General features: G+C 45.8%; 1 protein-coding gene and 1 long non-coding RNA gene across 2 annotated transcripts in view; both read left to right on the forward strand.

Moving 5' to 3' along the window:
- Glp1r (glucagon-like peptide 1 receptor) overlaps nt 1–2,301 on the forward strand; it is a 34,644-nt gene extending 32,343 nt beyond the window's left edge. Inside the window, exon 13 of the mRNA NM_021332.2 lies at nt 2,056–2,301. Coding sequence (NP_067307.2) covers nt 2,056–2,223 — 168 coding nt within the window. The 3' untranslated portion in view covers nt 2,224–2,301. The remainder of the gene's footprint in view (nt 1–2,055) is intronic.
- Nucleotides 2,302–11,575: 9,274 nt separating this feature from the next.
- Nucleotides 11,576–18,217, forward strand: Gm41562. The gene is made up of 3 exons (XR_876734.2): nt 11,576–11,907; nt 16,373–16,471; nt 17,461–18,217. It is a non-coding gene; the product is annotated as a predicted gene, 41562 (long non-coding RNA).
- The last annotated feature ends 1,095 nt before the right edge of the window (nt 18,218–19,312 follow it).

Here is a 19,312-nt window from a genome sequence, read left to right on the forward strand (position 1 = left end):
GGAAGCTGGAGGCTGTGCCAAGTGTCTCCCTCAGATACCCCCCCCCACCTTGTTTTGAGATAGTGACTCTGGCTGAATACGGAGTTCATCAATTAGTTAGAACCTCAGAGATCCACCTGTCTCCCCCCCACCTCTCCCTAACAAACACCCCTCCAGCACTGGGCTTATTTTGTTTTATGTGTTAGGAATGTTTTACCTGCATGTATGTCTGTGGACCACGTGTATGTCTGGAGGCCAGAGGAAGGCACTGGATCCCCCTGGAGATGGAGCTATTGAGGGCCAATGGTATTATTGAGCCACATATGGTTGCTGGGACTCGAACCTGGATCCTCTGGAGGGGCAGCCAGTAGTCAGGTCCTCTCCTCACATTTCTGAATTAATTTAGTGGTTCTTGAGAACAACTCTGATGACCGGGCCCACCATGGAGGCTCTGAAAAAGTACTAAGGGAGCCTGGATGGAGGGATACCATGTTCTTTAAGTCCTGCTGCTGGGTTTGGCTGCGCCCCAGTGTATCAGTTTTCTTTCCCTTCTTCCAAGTGGAAGACTGTAAGAGATTGCTTTCCTGCAGCTGTGCAGAAGGGAGCCATCTTTGGGCTCAATGTCTCTCTCCCAGCTGTCAGCACTACACAAGCCCAGCTAGGCAAGGCAGCGTCTGTTCTACCTCCTTCCCTCACCCTCCAGGGCTGGGCTCCACGACGCCACTGTCTGGGACACCAAGACGCCCTGGCAGGCAGGCAGGCGCTGGGCAATCTTAGCTCCATTCAGCACAGAAGTTCTTGTAAGGGATGGCTTGTGGCCACACAGAGTGTCTGGCTGGGCTTAAGGCTTGATGTATGACATGGAAAGAGTAGAAAAGGAGAGTGTTTGCCTTGGGGCAGGTAGAGGCATTGGCAGGGAGCCTGTTGCACACAGCTGGCCGATGGCAGCCAGCCCTCCTGATGGCTTGGGACTAAAAGGAACACAGTCCCCAGACAGTGTGAGATGGAAAGCCTGTGGCAAGGAGGGAAAAGCAGACAACAAGAATAGCTCCCAGAAGAAGAGGGACCCAGTCCTCAGGACGTTCCGTACAGCTTGTAACAACCCTCTCTGGAGCCCAAGTCATAGAGCTGTGATGGAGCCAAGGACCAGGGATGGTGGGCATCAGATCAGAGCCCTTCCGTGTTCTGTGTAACTTTCTGCCCCAGCAGTCTGATCCTTTAGCATATACCCAGCTGAGAAGTCCCCTCCCTTGGGGAACGCCTGAGCTCAATGCAATGGGGAATCTGAGTTGGCTGAACTCCGTAGGCAGATTGTCCAGCCAGGCTCCCATCAGTTTCTCTGCATGGGATGGATCCAAAGCCAGGCACAGAAATTCCCCTCGCTTTCTTCACATCTTCCCTGACCTGGGAGGTTCAGGGACTGAGTGGAGATCAGAAGGGAAATCTGAGCTTGATAATTCACGATTGTCATTCCCACCATTCAGGGGGCAGAGGGAGGAGGGTGAAGAGTTCAAATCCAGCCTAGGCTACCTAGTGAGACTTTGCTGTCAGAAAAGAAACAACAATAAACCCAGACCCGAGTAGAACAAAGGAAAAGCCTCCTCAGGGAGTTTAGACCGCTGGGGGGGGGGGGGTCCTCATCAGGGTTAGGGGTGGGGTGTGCCTTTCCCTTTCAATTGTCCAAGCCACACAGGGAGAGCCTTTTATAAAGCGAGACTCCATCTTCTCTGGCTCAACCTCGCTCTCACTCTCCACCTCACTCTTTCTCTTCCGTTGAATAAAACTGTGATGGATTGTAAAAGGTACTTAGCTGAATCACTGAATTTAGAGATAGAAAGGGCCAATTAGGTCATCAAGCCCATCTCTCTCCAGAGGAGAGGCAGAAAATAGGAGACAACAATAAACAATTTTATTGGGATATTAATTTAGGCGCCTGAAGACCTTGGCTCGTGTCTTGTAATATAATCCAGTGGATTTTTTCCCCTTCTCTGCTAATGTAATAACAGGGCCATTTTGTGGGCAGTTGGTTTGCCTGATGGCTTTTTTTTTTCTTCTCTCTCTTCTTTCCCACGGAAGGTCCAGATGGAGTTTCGGAAATGCTGGGAGCGCTGGAGGCTGGAGCACTTGAATATCCAGAGAGACTGCAGCATGAAGCCCCTCAAGTGTCCCACCAGCAGCGTCAGCAGTGGGGCCACAGTGGGCAGCAGCGTGTACGCAGCCACCTGCCAGAGTTCCTACAGCTGAGCCCCAGTGCCGGTCCTCCTGTGGTCCTTGCTTCTGGCTGGGTGGCCATCCCAGGTGGGAGAGATCCTGGGGATAGGGAATGTGAAGGACACAGGCACACCACACACACACACACACACACACACACACACACACACACACACACACCATGCTTTCTTTCTCTAAACCTATGAAGCAGGCAAGTGGGCAGTGCCTCCTGGGACCTAAACACATGTCCTCCAAGGAGAACAGCCTGCTAATTTAATCACCGTGGCAGGAAGAGAGGAAGAAACAATTGCTGCTAAGATGAAGAGGACTTCTTCCTGTTTAAAGCCGCAAGACCCTTGGGGTTCCATTGGACAGAACAGCAAATCAACCCGGACTCACACTCAAGGGCAATTGCTGATGGGTGGAATTGGGGCTTCCGAGAAGAGGCCATGAGAGACCTGCCCTTGGAACCTCAGCCAGTCCAGAGCTCAGCAAGGTGAGCCGGCTGTGCTGTGTGCATGGCTGGGGTTGTCACCTGCATCAATCAGCCTTCCTCCCGACAAGAGGCTTTCTCTGTGCATCTGGATTGCTGACATTCCCCCATCTGCCTGTTCTTCTGATATCCTGTTGTTTCCTTGGGGAGGGGAATTTGTTGAAGTCATACCGTGCAGCTCTCTCTGGTGTTGAGGAGATGATGCTCAGAGGTGTTCTTTGCCTGGCCCTTTAAGCCACTTTGCTCTTGGCCTCTGCAGTGCCTAGGGTACTAGGGCAGGTCCCACGGTGAGAAGCCCAGATGTGGGGTGTGGACCCTCAGTTCTGTTGTAAAGATGCTCAGATACCCTCTAGGGTTCATCTAAAAGATCCCCTAGGGGGTGCTGCTGACATGAATGACTCTAGAGAACCAAGGGATCCATTGCCACCACACCTCCACCTCATCTGTGACCAGAGTCTATGACTTGGATGAGAATTAGGGTACATCCTCTGACTTCAGAGGCTATGATCCAGAAGAGACTCTTCCACTGAAGCCAACCCCCCCTCTGCCTTTGAAATCCTCCCACTTTGAGCATATTTAGACTTTTTCCCTTTTTTCTTTTGTGTCTATTCAAACGTATAATTCTGATTTCTCTCACCCAATGGAAGAACTAGATCATGGTTTTTGTTATGTTTGAGGGAGTCAGGGGAAAGTGATTGATTTGATCCCCCTACTGAAGTTAATAAGTAATGTCTGTCCCACCTCCAGATTCCTCCCACACATAATGAACAGCAGATAGAGCAGGATGTGGGGGTGGGGGTGGAATATATCACACTTGCCCCCTCCAGCCATGGTGAGAAGGCTTAAAGGAGACAGCACTGCAGAGACCCAAACCCAAAGACTGCCTACCTGGGGATGTAGGCAGTGGCTTCCTAGAGGCCAAGAAAGAGTCCAGATCTGGAGAAGAATCCTTGTTGTCTCGACTTCTTTTGGGGTTGGGGTGGCTTTAAATATATTCTCTCATGAAGCTGATCTCTCCCTCACCCTGTGGAGAGTGGGGGACCTTCCCCAGTGCTTACACTAGACACATTATCCTGTACCCCTTGGAGAGGCACGAGGCATGTATAGAAGATAATAACAGGCCATAAAACATGCCAAGCAGAAAATACCTTATCCTTCAAGCTTCAACAGAGGGTTGTGTCTATGTTAATAGGGAAGTGGGACCTCAGGCTAGAGAAAGCAGTGCAGCCCGACTGCCTCCTTGATCAAGACAATGAGTTGGGTGGGGGAAGTGGGCCCAGGGTCCTTTGCATCCTAAGGAAAGGGCAGGTTTTCCGGTGGGCACCTCTTTCTTGTTTCTACTCTGGGAAGAGTGGAAAGACAAGCATGGGATAAACTGGGAACTTTCTAGAACCATTAATTACACATAAGTGAAGGGGAAAGACAGATATAATCTGCCTGAAATAAATTTTCCAAGGGAAAGATGCTGAGAGAGTCTAGGCAACCCAGTGGGAGCTTTAATGTGGAGTTTCCCCCCCTCTCTGGAACTCTGGATTCTTGGGTTCACTGCACCCCACATTCCAAGACTGTTAATACACATTTCCCTCCCAGATTCTTGATACTGAAGAAGTCTTTGCCTGTCCCTGAGTCCCTGTACTATTAATGTTTTTTTTTTTTTTTTTTTGAATGGCACCACACTCCCTCTGAGCTCTCTGCAAACTTGCCTACGCTAAATATAGCTCCCCCGGGTCTGGGAACAATCCGATGCTATGTACTCTGAAATTCCACTAGCTGTTTACATGCCTCCGGCCATAAGTCTAAGCCTGGCACTTGCTGGGAACTCTCTGACCGCCCCGACCCTTTCCTGGGGCTACTATTGCTAGCCTATCGGATATATGAGGCAGCTTTGTTGGAGACACACAGCCAGCAGGCTCAAGTGGTGGTTATCAATGTTTGATGGCTTCAGCACTCTGGCCAGCTCCCGGGAACAGAGTAAGGGCTGAAATCTACTCTTCTTCTATCCTCGTCAGTCTTTGAATACCTAAATCACCAAACTTTACAAGTCACTTACCCTCCAAGACTGCCTTCTCTTTCGAATGACTTTGGGGAGGGCAGACATGATTACAAGTGCTCCAGCGCTCCTCATACTGAAGACCGCATGAATAGAGTTCTGGGACATTCGGCAGGCAGGAAAGATCCTGACAGTTCCTCCTGACTTTGGCCTACAGAAGCCAGGAGAGAGTCTTGCAAGGATTTCTGGGGTCTACAGCACTAGGCTGCCAGGGCAGCTGGACCTCTGGAAAGCACATGGTCTTTCAAGACCTGTCAAGTTCGAGTCCTTGTGTGACCAAAAGGGAATACTAAAGGCGGACCCATTCCATGGCAAAGATGTGATGAGAGGAAGCTGGGTGTGTTTTAAAGTGTGCTCTACTTTCCTTGTTCTTAGAGTTAAGAGAGGAGGACTGGAGAGATGGTTCAGTGGTCAAGAATGTGAACTCTTGGAGAGGAACAACATTTAGTTTCCAGCACACACATCAGGAAGCTCACAGCCCTAGTAACTTCAGGGTACCTGACACACTCTTTCGGCTTCCACTGACACACACACACACACACACACACACACACACACACACCATACCTGACACCTTATTTTGGCCTTGACTGGAACCAGCACATTTGTGGCATACAAACACGTCACACAAACATACATATACACATAAAAAAAAATAAAATCTGCAAAACCAAAATCCATCGGTGAAATACACATGAGCAGAGAACAGGGGTAATGTTTGAGAGCACAGTCATGAGATTGTTTAATGCCTTGTCTTAGATGTTTTTCCAGATTCATCTCTTTGTTTGAAATATGCTGGTAGGCACACAAAAGTGACTGAAAGAAATGAAACGGTGACCAGGCACCTCATCTTTCCATCTCCAGTGCTCCCCGAATTCTGGGGAGGTCTCACAGAGCACCGGATGGTACAGTGCTCTGAAGGACCGGTAGAGTCTCGTCTTCGCTCATGCCTGAGCTGACTGAGTTTCAACCCTTCAAGGCAAAGAGCACTATGCGTGCCTGTGTTTGTCCTGTGCATTCCAGCCCAAGGTGAGGAGATGCTGGAGTTAGGTTCAGCCCTCCTCCACCATGAAGGTCACCAGGCCTGCACAAGCCAGGGTGGGGCTGGCTGGGAGTCTGGCAGATGTATCCCCGCCATGCACGGACAGGGCTCCCATTATCGCTAATGGCTGCGACGTGCTCAGGGGAGGCAGAACATGTTTCAAAGGTTTATATTCCATCTGCTGAATTGATTCTAATCTACAGGGCTGACTCTACTTTGGGCTCCTAGGAAGCAAACAATTTTTTTTCTTTGATCCTCAATAAAACACAGGGATTGATTCTGCTAAGACAGCTATGCAAATAGCATGTTAAATATTCAACAGAAAGGAAATTAGAATCAACTCTAATGTGGTGAGATGGGTTTCCCCCTCAACCTTTTTTTTTTTTAATGGCTCAAATGAGTTTCCTTGGTGAGAAAAGGGGTCCAGTTTGAGAAACTTCTATCAACATTACCATGTGTCTATGCTATTGTCTGCAACCTGAACCGTTTCTCTGGTCCTGGGGAAGACCACATCTGGAAGCACCATTCAGGACCAGTGAGATGGATCGGTGGGTAAAAGCACTTGCCTCCAAGCCAAATGGCCCGAGTTTAATCCTGCGTCCCACGTGCTAGAGAGAATTGACTCCCAACGTTGTCTTCTTGACCTTCGTGTGCATGGAGTGACATGCATGTCCCCCCTTCCACATACACATACCCACATAGTAAATAAATAAATGTAATTTAAAAAGAAAATCTAAAAGAATGGTAACAGATGTGTTGCTTTGGAAAATATTTTCTTAAATAAAGTAGCATGGGTGAGTGGCGTGATTTCGAGAGCTTTCCTTAGTGCCGTGGTGTGTTTAGGGAATCCATGATTATTTCTGCTTTGCTCATGGGATGATTGGCAGGAAACAGATGGAGCCAATGGTAAATTAGAAGAGTAGATAAGACACCTCGTTAGGAACCACAAAAAATACGTCAACTTTTGCTTTGTCGTTAAGGGCCTCACTGCATAGCGCAGGCTGGCCTAGAACGTCCCTGTCTGCAGATGAACAACAAACAGAAGGGGTGGTATTTTAAAAAGTACATTGAGGCACTGGAGAGATGGCTCCGTGGTTAAGAGCACCATCTGCTCTTCCAGAGGTCCTGAGTTCAATTCCCAGCAACCACATGGTGGCTCACAACCCTCCATAATAGGATCTGAAGCCTTCTTCAGATGTGTCAGAAGACAGCTACAGTGTACTTACATACATGAAATAAATAAATCTTTTTAAAAAAAAGTATATTGAAAGGACTTGAAGATCTTTTGGGTATACTTAGGAAGGCGCACATAACAGAAGGAGGAGAGGCTGGGCTGGTGAGATGGCTCAGCAGCTAAGAGCATTTGCTGGTGTGCTAGCAGACTGGGGTTTCATTCCCAGCCCTGGCTTGGTGGCTCATAACCATCCAACAGGCATGCATGTGGTGTATACATACACATGCAGACGAAACCTTCATACAGTAAAAATAAATACATCTAAAGGGGGAAAAAAGACAAGATCAAAGCAGAAAACCACGGGTGGTGGCTGCTATCTGTAATCTGGGTACTTGTAAGGATAAGCCAAGAGGATTGCCTAGTGTGGGCTAGAGTAAGACTTGTTGTGATGGTTTGAATATATTTGACCCAGAGAGTGGCGCTATTAGGAAGTATGGCCTTGTTGGAGCAGGTGTATCACTGTGGGCACGGGCTTTAAGAACCTCATCCTAGCTGCCTAGAAGCCAGCATTCTGCTAGAAGCCTTAAGATGGAGGTGTAGAACTCTCAGCTCCTCCTGCACCATGCCTGCCTGGATGCTGCCATGCTCCCACCTTGATGATAATGAACTGAACCTCTGAACCTGTAAGCCAGCCCCAATTAAATATGGTCCTTAAAAAGAATTGCCTCGGTCATGGTGTCTGTTCATAGCAGTAAAACCCTAACTAAGACTCCTGGTCTCTACAGAACAAAACAAAGCCCACAGAATTGAAGATGCTGAAGTGTTTTAGACAGCTGACAGAATAGCACTGGCATACTTTTGAGGCAGGAAGAGAGTTGTCTGTGGGACTCCCTGAGAACCCGCTAGCCACAATGGCCCATGGGAGCAGGGAAGCTATCTTCACTCTCCTCTTCTTCAAGGCCAACTCCTAGTCCCCTCCCCAGCTCAGAAACAAACTACCTGCCATGGCTTCCTCTTTCTCTATGCCCCATCCTTGGGAGACCACCAGATCCTGGTGGCACAGCCTGCTTCCACTTCCTGTAGACCCCCTCGGTTTAACCACTCTACCCCATCCCCATTCCTGAGTATCAGCTCCCAATACTTAGAAGCATATTCTACGTGGAAACCCCAGTGGCCCCACCTGGCAGGATCTCAGAAGCATTTTCTACCACGCAACCCACAGCCACCACACTCTCCTAAAAAACCAGAGAAGGCAACAGACACCAGTGAGTGGAGAGCCCACCCAACAAAGACAAGAACAGAGATCAGCACCTAGACGTACAATCATCCCAAACTCAGATGCCTAGATGTCAGCATAAAAACGGGATCAATAATAGCCAGGGAAGTATGTCTCTTCTACAGCCCAGCAGTCCTACCACAGCAGGCTCTGAGACAGGCACTATAGCTCCAGAACAGGGCAAGGACTTCAAAATAGCCTTTAGGAACAGGAAACTCAGAGGCAAGCCTCCACAAAAGAAAGCAAGAGATGGGAGAGAGAGCCTCAGGCATTGAAGACCTGGTAGAAGAAATAGACATCTTGGTCAAAGAAAATGTTAAATCTAAAATAAATAAATAAATAAAAAATTCAGGCACAAAACATCCAGGAAATCTAGGACACTACGAAAAGACCAAACCCATGACTAACAGAAAGAGAGGAAGGTGAAGAAACCCAGGTCAAAGACACAGGAAAGATTTTCCACAAAAGCATAGAAAACAATGTCCCGCAGCTAAAGAAGGAGGTGCATCAAGGTACAAGAAGCAAAAGGAACCCCAAATAGACTGGACCACAAATAGAAATCTCTTATGGCACAGAATGATCAAAACACCAAGTGTTCAGAATAAAGAGCAAACACTCAAAACAGCAAGGGAAAAAAACCAAATAACATATAAGGGCAGATCTATTAGAATAACACCTGACTTTTCAATTGAGACTCTAAGAGCCAGAAGGGCCTGGACAGATGTTCTATAGACTCTAAAGAGAGCACAGGTGCCAGCCCAGACTACTATACTCAGCGAAGTCTACAATCACTGTAAAGAAAGATGTTCCGTGATATAAAAACAAACAAACTCAGGCAGTGTCTATTTATAAATCTAGCCCTACAGAAGGTGCAAGAAGGAAGACTTCAACCTGAAAACACCCTTGAAAATGCAAAGAATAATGTCAGACTAGCAAATTAAAAGAGGGGGAGACCCATAGTACAGCAAAATAGCAGGAATCAGCAAAGGTTGCCCACTGGTTTACTGTCAACATCAATGGTCTCTGTTCCTCCAGAAAAAGACACAGACAGAGTGGATGTGAAAACAGGACCCAGCATCCTTAAGAAAATACACCTTATTGTCAAGGATAGACATGACCTCAGGGTAAAAGAATGGAAAGACATATTCCAAGGAAATGGACCTAAGAAACAAACCAGCATAGCCACTTCGATATCTGACAACATAGACTTCAAACCAAAGCTAATATAAAGGGATAGAGAAGAACATTCTAGACTCATCAGAGGAAAAACCCACCAAGAGGATATTACAATTTTTATCATCTACACACCAAACACAAGGGCCCCCAAGTTCATAAAAGAAACACTACTACAGCTGAGGTCACATATTGACCCTCATACATTGATAGGGGGTGACTTCAATACCCCACACTTACCAATAGACAGGTCATCCAGACAAAACCTAACAGAGAAATGCTGTAGCCAACTGATGCCATAAACCGAGTGGACCTAATAGATGTTCACAGAGCGTTTCACCCAGCCACACAGGAATATGCCTTCTTTTCTGCATCTCACGGAACTTTGTCCAAAATTGACCACATACTTAGTCGCAAAGTGAGTCTCAACAGATGCAAGAAAATTGAAACTACGCCCTGCATCTTATCTGACTACCATAGATTTAAAGTTGGACTTTAATAAAGACAGAAACAATAAAAAGCTTATGAACTGTTAGAAACTGAACAACTCCTTACAGAGTAAAAAACAGGTCAAGACGAAAGTTAAAACTTCCTAGAGTCAGATGAAAATAAAAACACAACCTACTGAACTTACAGGACACGGTAGCGGCAGTTTTAAATGACAAGTTCATCGCACTGAGTGCGTTCTGAAATGCTCAGTTTCCAATTTTTTCTCACATGTATATGACCCATATAGGGTTATGACCCACAGTCTTAAAGCTGGGTCTGACAAAGCCACACATCAAGATCTGTCCCAGACCGTCTGAAAAGATTGCGGGACGTCTGTTCAAGTCGATACATCTTAGCCACACAGGACTCAAGAAAGCACCTGCTTCCCCGGCTCCTCTGGTGTGCCAGCTATGTGATCCTCCCAGTTGCCCTGTGGAAGACGAGAATCTGGAGGTATAGACCTGCAATCCCAGCTACTGGGGAGGGGGGGGGGCAAGGCTTGTGGATCCCAGTGTGGTCAAGGCATGCTTGGGCTGGAGAGTGAAATCCAAGGCCGTCCTAGGTATCTTAGTGAGACTTCATCTCACAGGAAGGTCAAAGCGGGCTGGTGATACACAACAGCTGATTAAGTGCTCGAAGGGCTCGCCTAGGATGTAGGAGGCTCTAGGTTAAATGCTGCTATCAGGAATAAACAGACAAGAAACAAAAAAGCTAGCCTTCTTCTCCTCTGTCCCATGCACAACCCTGCCATCCTTCTTAAAAAAAAAAAAAAAAGCCACGTCATAATTTTGTCTGCACTGCTTTAAATATTTACAGTGACCACATGAGCTTGATTGGCAGCTGGAACATCTGTCGTAGTACCGGTCCCTCTTCTTTCTTAACTAGCTGTCTTTTTGTTTAGGCTAGCCACAGAAACCTTCCATGTCCCTCTTTCTTAACAGTCAGTCTGCAGCCACCAATACCATGGCACAGGTAGCTTCTCCATCCTTTACGGTCAGCAGGAACACGCATCCCGGACACCCACATGGTCTCTGGTGACAACAGGTGTCCCAGACCTCCGCATGGTCTCCAATGGCAGTACATACCCCAGACACCAACATACCCTCTGATACTGCATGGCCCCAGGCACCATTATAGCCCTGGGCATAAGCACAGGCCTTTCACATCAATGGACTAGACATTACCACAGCCTAAGGGGCCAAGCAGGCTACTCAAATCAATATAGCCTCCCGGAGGCAGCATAGCCAAGGGACGTCAACATGGGCCATGCATGTCAGCATGGATTTGTTCACTGTAGCATTAGAGACATCCCAGGCAGCTTTGTATGCAAATGTTCATTGCAGTGAGTTGTTGGTCTGGTTGGCTTCTGAAGCACCATAAATACGAAATCATTGCTGAGATTCCTCTCAGATATCCTGCTGTTGGGCAGAGTCAGGATGATGTAGCAGTTAGGCAGAGGGTCCGAGTGCTGGTTCTGTGCAATCTCCTGACTGCTGCTCACCTCCCTGCCCTTGATGTTTGCCACCCCGAGGCTCACCAGACTCGGTTCTCGTGCTTGGAGGCTGTGGGCAGCTGCCCTGCATTCTCCCAGGGCAAGCAGCTCAGGCCTCTGCAACAGCGAGGTGCTTGCTGAAGCGCGTAGGACCAGCTCATTTCAGTTACCACGCGTTTCCAAGGGAGCTCAAGGCCGCTGCACACCACCCTGTACTCTATGCCGACAGATCGGCTCACCAGGCATGACTGTTGAGCTTGTAGGCTGTGGGCTGAACGGCTGCCTGCTTCCTCTATCTCCCAGTAGGGTACGCAGCATAGGCAGAGGCCCTGGTGGGAGCTGGCTGGCGAGCCTACGTGGTTTGGACGTGTGTCTGTCGAGCTGCACATCTCCCTGACGCCAGTGCTGGCAGTCCCGGGACTCCTCAGCAACGACTTTTGTGCTTGCAGGCTGAGACGTGGTAGCAGAGGGTATAGATTCATCATTTCCCACGTGGGGCTCCATTCCACCGTCTTTCCGTCCGATTTGGTGAGTCCACATTCTAAAAGCATCTTCCCATAAGACTGCCGCCTCGCCCTGCCCCCCCCCACGCCCCATTTATTGCGGGGGGACCTGCAGACACCTTTTCTGCCACCGCATCTCCCTTCGTGGGTCTCTCAGACTCCGCGGAGCTCTGCGGTGGATGCTGGCAGCTGCTGCCATCTTTTATTTTCCACATTTAGTTTATTTTTGACTATGAAGGTAACTGTGTGCTTGTGTGTGGGTATATGCACATGAATGCCCATGACAGAGACCAGAAATGCCTGTGAGATCTCTCAGAGCTGAACTTAGAAACAGTGCGAACAGCCTGATGCAGGTGCTGGAAACTGAACCCAGGTCCTGTCCTCTGAAAAAAAGCTCATGCTCGCCATCTCAGAGCCACATCTGTGCTCTGTGATTAATTAGTCACACGCCGATTCCAGCCTTGCTTTCTAAGGGGCTGTCAGCCTAGCTTCCTCTATAATGATAGACTTACCCCTGAGCCCTTGGGACAAGGATGTAGATGTTAGAAGTTTTGAGATCCGTGCTTGAGGATGGGATGTGAAGGGAAGGTTAGATTATGAAGAAGCATGGGACATTTTGGGGAAGAATAGCTATATTTATTTGATTGTAAATATGGGTTTTATGCATACAGCAAAATTCATCAAATTGTGACAATATATCGTGGCATGTCAATTACATTCCAATGAAGCTTCAAAAATATAAAGAAAGGTGAATATATATATATATATATCCATTAAATGAATAAATCCATTATAGGAATAAATCCATTAAATCTCCATATAATTAAGTTGATCCACCTATGTTCATAGCAAGTCCATGGGGAAACAGTCATTCTGGAGAAATGTCCTCAGTAGTCCTGATAGAAATGCAAACTGCCGCAGTCTCTCTCAGGAGAAATCAGTAACACAAATGGCAAATATCTTTTGCCTCGGGCTACTTTTCAAGAATCTGAGCTGAGAGCCAAAGCTGTAGCTCAGCAACAGATACCTGTCTACCTGCCCAGCATGAGTGAGGCCCGGGGTTCAATTCCCAGTATGAGAGAGAGGGAGAGAGAGAGAGAGAGAGAGAGAGAGAGAGAGAGGGAGAGGGAGAGGGAGAGAGAGAGAGAGAGAAACATGCCGAATGCACACAGTCAAAAACACAAATGATGCCTATACAAAAGTGTTCATTCACGTGTCGCTTGTAAGAGCAAAGGAATAATGTCCACCGATGGCAGGACAGCTGCTAAGTGAAGCTCTACGCAGTTGAAGAGAGACAAGAGCACCACGGAGAGGCTCTGAGAGATGATGACTCAGTAGCTAAGAGCAAACACCAAACACCGCTCTTACAGGTGACCTGAGTTCAATTCCGAGCATCCACCTCTGTCTCAGGGGATCCGACACGCTCTTCTAGTCTCTACAGGCACTGTGCTCACATGGGCACATCCTCACTCACAGGCACACATAACCGCAAGTAAAACAAGCCTTTGAAAAGCACTGCTGTGGACTTGCCCACCAGGTGTGCCATCGAGTGGAAATACCTGGTGAAACGACAGGTACATCACATTCCTGCCAATGCTGCATATCTGGATTAAGGCAGTGGCTGCAGGTAAATCTTCACTGAGCTGTGCATTCGAGATAAATGTGCTTCATGCACAAGGTGCATCTCTGCGAGGTTTTCCCTACTTAGAAAGAGGTAAAGGAGTGAGAGGAACCAGGGAAACACAGACAGTAGGCATGTGGGCTGTGGAAAGGAAGGGATTTATGAAGTGACGGGAAAGAGTTCTTTCTTTCCCTCCCTCCTTCCCTGCCTTCTCCCCCCACCCCTTGGGAAGACCAAAGCATGTCTAAAAGCCAACGACTGATGAGAAGATCAGTCAAACTAAGATTTAGCTACATACACGTGATGATAGACACCTGCAATCCCAGTCCTTGGGAGATGAAGGCAGAATAAACGTTGTGTTTGAAGCAAACCTGGGCTACATAGCCAGTTCCAGGCCATCCTGGGCTACGTAGTGAGATTCTAACTCCAAAACAAAACAACAAAGAGAGGAAGAGAGTTCTCATAAGAGAACGCAGAGGTAGAATCAGGAAGACGCACCCTAGGAGACTGGGAAGGTGGGAGAGTCCAAGTACGAGCAGGGCTTAGATACAGAGGGACATCCCCACTGTCCCAAGCACAGAAGGGGAGGAAGGGGACGGCACAGAAGGCTCACGGGATTGAGAACAGCACATATAGTTGTCTTCCATAAATGTGCTACATGGCTTGAGGTAGGAACAGAGTGGAAGTAGATTTTAGAAAGGGGAAATATTTGAAATAGTCATTCAGGAAGTAGGATAGGAAGGGAATGTAGAAGCTAGTTAGATACTGAGTCCTTATCCAGATGGTCACATGACTTTCTCCAGCAGGCTTCCATGGAAACAGAAAGATGGCTCTGTGCATCTCCATGCATGCTTTGCCAAATGGGCTGGAGGAAGAGGTGGGACAGAAAGACAATTGAGGTCATGGGACCCGGGTGTTCCTGAAGTGATAGGCCTGCAGCCTAAGGTGATCTATGGTGAGGCAGGGAAAGCAGAGGGCTGGCTGATTTGAGGTAAATGGAAGGCATGCAGGGTTGAGGTCCTGAACTGGCCAAGAGGCAGGAGGTTGTAGCCAGCAAGGGGATGTTTGAACTGCTGGTGTGGGTTATCTTCATGATCTCCTGCTAGACAGCTGGGGTGAAATGAGAGTTTCTGCTACTCTGAGATAAAACACTGTGAGAGTCAGTGTTTTCCCTAGAGGTTTTGAAGAACATTACCAGGTCTCAGGGTCATGTGCTAATAATGGAATATGTGTAAATATATGTGCATACATGTGTACATGTATGTATGTTCATGTGTATATTTATATGAGTACAAGTATATGTTTATGTATCTACATGTATATGCATATGTGAATACAGGTGTATATATGTGTGTATATACATGGGTACATTTATGTGTGTACATGTGCATAATTCTGTGTATATGTACATTTATGTGTTTATGCGCATGTATATGTGTGTTTACATGCATGCACATGTATATATTTATATGTGTATACATGTGTGTATATGTGTATAATGTGCATATTTATATGCACATGTACATGTGTATGTTTATGTGTATGCATGTATGTTTACATGCATGCATATGTATATATTTGTATGTGTATGTATGTGTATGTTTATGTTTGTACATGTGTATATTTATGTAAACATGTGCATATTTGTGGGTATGTACATGTATATGTTTACATGCATGAACATGTATATATTTATGTGTATGTACATGTCTGTATTTATATGCATGTATGTGCACATTTGTGTGCATATAAATATGTATGTTTATGTATCTGTACATGTGTGCAATGTGTATGTTTATGTGTATACGCACATGGGAATATGTTATGTGCACATGTATGTTTGTAGGAGGCATGGAGGTCCTTGTGTTCATAAAGAAGTGCTAAGGTAGTGTGGAATATTAAACACGCAGGTTTCTTCCTTCAAAGGGAGGGATGTATAACCTGATACCCATACAGTGACTGGGAGTGGATGGGATTAATAGTCTGATGAACTTTGCACTGTCTGAGTATAGTGAGACCTTACAGGATGGATCCTCCCCAGACCCTTTTCTCGGTCAATCTATAGAACACACGTTATGGAACATGTTCCATGTCCTTTACAAAGTTTCAAGGTCGTCATGTCTGATTTGTATTTCCGTTGTTCCTCAGGGAGATTGATGTAAGCTTTGTCGTGGCGCATGGGATTGAGTTATCACCAGGAAAGTTTTCACCAGATTTCAAAATCTCCATTATTGTCTCCACTTAAAACTTCCAAAACAATGTATCTTCAATTACTTACAGAACTGTGGGGGCCATGTCTATTGGGGTATGCTCTTATCTGCCTATCACTGTTAAAGACTTGGCTCCACCCTTTAAGTTGCTTCCTGGAGACCCTGGGCTAAATTCTATAAGAATCATAACACCCAAAGCAGAGAGAGTTGTGAGTTTATTAAATAAAGCGGTAGATCCTAGAATAAATCCCTCACTTCCTTATCAATTATTTAGCCTTCTTTCCTACTCACCACCCACTGGAATCACACATCAATAAGGTAATGGTACTAGACAAATTTATGCATGTCGTAATTCTCTGCAACAATCTGTAACTCCTATTTACAAGAAATTATACACTTGCCTTGCTAATGACTTGAAGGACACATCTTAACTTACTGGTGAGAAGCCTGTGGAAACCACTGTGCCTCTGAAACAAATGCAGGTTGGCCATTTGGTCCACACTGATGATAATTGGCAGGTTGCATTTGCATGTTACTCAAGAGCTATAGTTCATGGTTATCCTAAAGATCCCCTTTCAAAGCTTTTTAAAGCTACCCCTGGATATTACCCAAAGTTACATCTAAAAACCCTACAGAGATTGCTCTTAACGCTTTTACAGATGGCCCTTCAAAAGGACAATGCAAGTCCACATCGCCCACAAAAACGATTGGATTTACTCCCTCTGCCCACTTGTCCAACTCAACAGTCTGAACTCAAGGTAACCAATCAGCTTTTATTGGATGTTTATCATCCACTGAATATTTTAACTGACTGCATACGGTGCTGAAACTGTTCCTCTTTTAGAAACTGCAAGACTTAACCTCAAGCCCACTACTCATGTTACTTCACAGTTGCTTCTCTCTCTTCAGGTATCTGTATGACAATAAACTCAACCTTTTCTCATAACTCATACTCCTGCTGATTCTGATTTGCCAGGTCCCTTACCATCCGCTAAGCTTAAGAGGCAAAAAAAAAAAAAAAAAAAAAAGTCAACTTTTTGTTCTTCTTTTACACCACTGCCCTCTAGTGGCTGAGTCCGTCCTTGCAGGTTAAAATCTAATGCCAGATTAGATTGGGCAGATGCTACTCGGACCTCGGAATTCGGATGTTTACAGTATGTTCGTGTAATGGTTGATACTTTTGTGACTGTTGCTTCTGCTCACCGGTGTGAAACAACCTTGGGTTCCATTAATAATTTATTATACACCTTTTCCTTTCTAGGATTCCCGTTATAACTAAAAAACAATAATGATCCTGCTTGCAATAGCAAACGCTTCAAGGAATTTTTGCAAATTATGGAATATTGATCCTATTACTGGAATCCCTTACAATTCACAGAATCAAACTATTGTTTAATGATACCATTAAATACTTAAATGTTAACATTATATATATATATATATGTATATATATAGTACTTAATAATGTATGATATTATTATTTAAATACTGTATGTAATATACACAATATATAAAAATATGTAAGTAATAATAAATAGTATTATTTATAAGTGTATGTATTATACACAAGATTTGATATTATTTATATAATGTATATGATATATACAGTATTTATTATACAGTAATATATATGCATATGAAGTATATACATCCATCTAAATATCCACACACTATGCCATATTCAACGATGCTAATTTTACATTTTTTCACTCTAAAGGATAGTAATTCCTCTGATGCTCCAAACCAGGTTACCCTAAAGAAGACACTGCCTAGTATACATGTTAAACGGGAAGGGCCAGATGTTCTCCTAACGGCAGGAAGAAGACATGCCTGTGTCTCTCCAGAAAATGAACAAGGTCCCAGATGGCTCCCAATCTGTTGAGTCCAACCGGGATAGCATCCCACAGACCACCTGACAAACGAAGTATCTGAAGGGAGCAGACAAGCCCATCAAAAGGAGATGCCCCAGGAGAAAGAATAAGCCGGTGCTTTGGGAAGACAACAAGAACACACTGACCCAAATTGATGCTGTTACGTTTGTTGACGGCATTGCATGCTAACTCTTAGCCTGTCCATGCAGAATGCAAACGCCTATCGTCAGAGGGGAGGAAAGGCTCACCTTTGATAGGAGGCTGCATGATGCTGTTTTGCCATGCCAAAGATTCTTCTTATTACCAGTCCCAGGAATTACAAGCCCCTGGACTACAGTGAGGTCTCAAAGATGCCCTACAGGATTAGGAAAACTACTAATTTGATGGCAAAAATATTAGTGGAAATCAACCAAGAGACCGGCAGATTGGGAAGCACAGCTCTACAAAAGCTACTCTAGAGCGTTAGTCAAGCACAATCTTGGTTGTCAATGTCATATGTCTCTTACAATCGATGGTCAAATTAAATGGTATGCATGAAGAGATAAACAAAATCTCGAAGGTGACCTTTGAATGTCCACCATGGTTAACATAGTTTCCCCCTTTCCTTGGCCTTTTGTTAGTATGCTGGCTGGTTTTGTGTGCCAACTTAACACAACCTGGAGTTATCACAGAGAAAGGAGCCTCCCTCGAGGAAATGCCTCCATGAGATCCTGCTGTAAGCATTTTCTCAATTAGTGATCAAGGGTGTGAGGGCCCATGGTGGGTGGTGCCATCCCTGGGTTGGTGGTCCTGGGTTCTATAAGAAAGCAAGCTGAGCAAGGCAGGGGAAGAAAGCCAGTGAAGAACATCCCTCCATGGCCTCTGCATCAGCTCCTGCTTCCTGACCTGCTTGAGTTCCAGTCCTGACTTCCTTGGTGATGAACAGCATTGTGGAAATGTAAGCTGAATAAACCCTTTTTTCCCCAACTTGCTTCTTGGTCATGATGTTTGTGCAGGAGTAGAAACCCTGACTAAGACAGTTAGCTATTCTTATAACTGTGGTCTTCCTGCCTATATTATTTAGGCTAGACATACAGACAGTGCACTCATCGCTGGCCTCTGTTACAGCCACACTTTTTTCTTTAAAAAGTAAATGCAGAGGAGATGTAGGAGGCATGGGGATCCATGTATTCTCAAGCACCAGGAGAACTTGGGATGTTAAATACACAAGGTCGTGCCTTCAAAGAAATGATGCATAGCCTGTTATCCACCTAGAAGGCTGGGGGCATGTTGGATCAATAACCTAGTGACCTCTGAACTATCAATGTGGCTAAGACCACACTGGATCCTCCCCCCACCCTTATCAGAAGCTTGGCCTTCTCAATCTGTAGAGCCCATTTTTGTAGAATGTATCAAATGCACTTTACAAAGAGTTTTGATGTAGTGATGTCTGACCTTGACTTAGATTGCTTCAGTTTATTGTGGATACAGAATTGCGTTCCTTAGCACCAGAAAAAATTTCTCCAAAGTGCACTGTGCTTAAATATGCCTAAAATAAACTGTTCAGGGTCAGACTCCTGAAGTTTGAACCAACACCCCCCACTTAGTCAAACTGAACCAAATTACCTTCTGTCTCCTGCAGATAGTCACTCTGCTGACCACAGTGGTCGTGGGGACACCTCCCCCACCCCACAATCACCTCCCCTGCACACATATATTCATATGTGTGCACATGTTTATGTATGTGTA

Source organism: Mus musculus, chromosome 17 (assembly GCF_000001635.26).
Source record: "Mus musculus strain C57BL/6J chromosome 17, GRCm38.p6 C57BL/6J".
Lineage (NCBI taxonomy): Eukaryota > Metazoa > Chordata > Mammalia > Rodentia > Muridae > Mus > Mus musculus.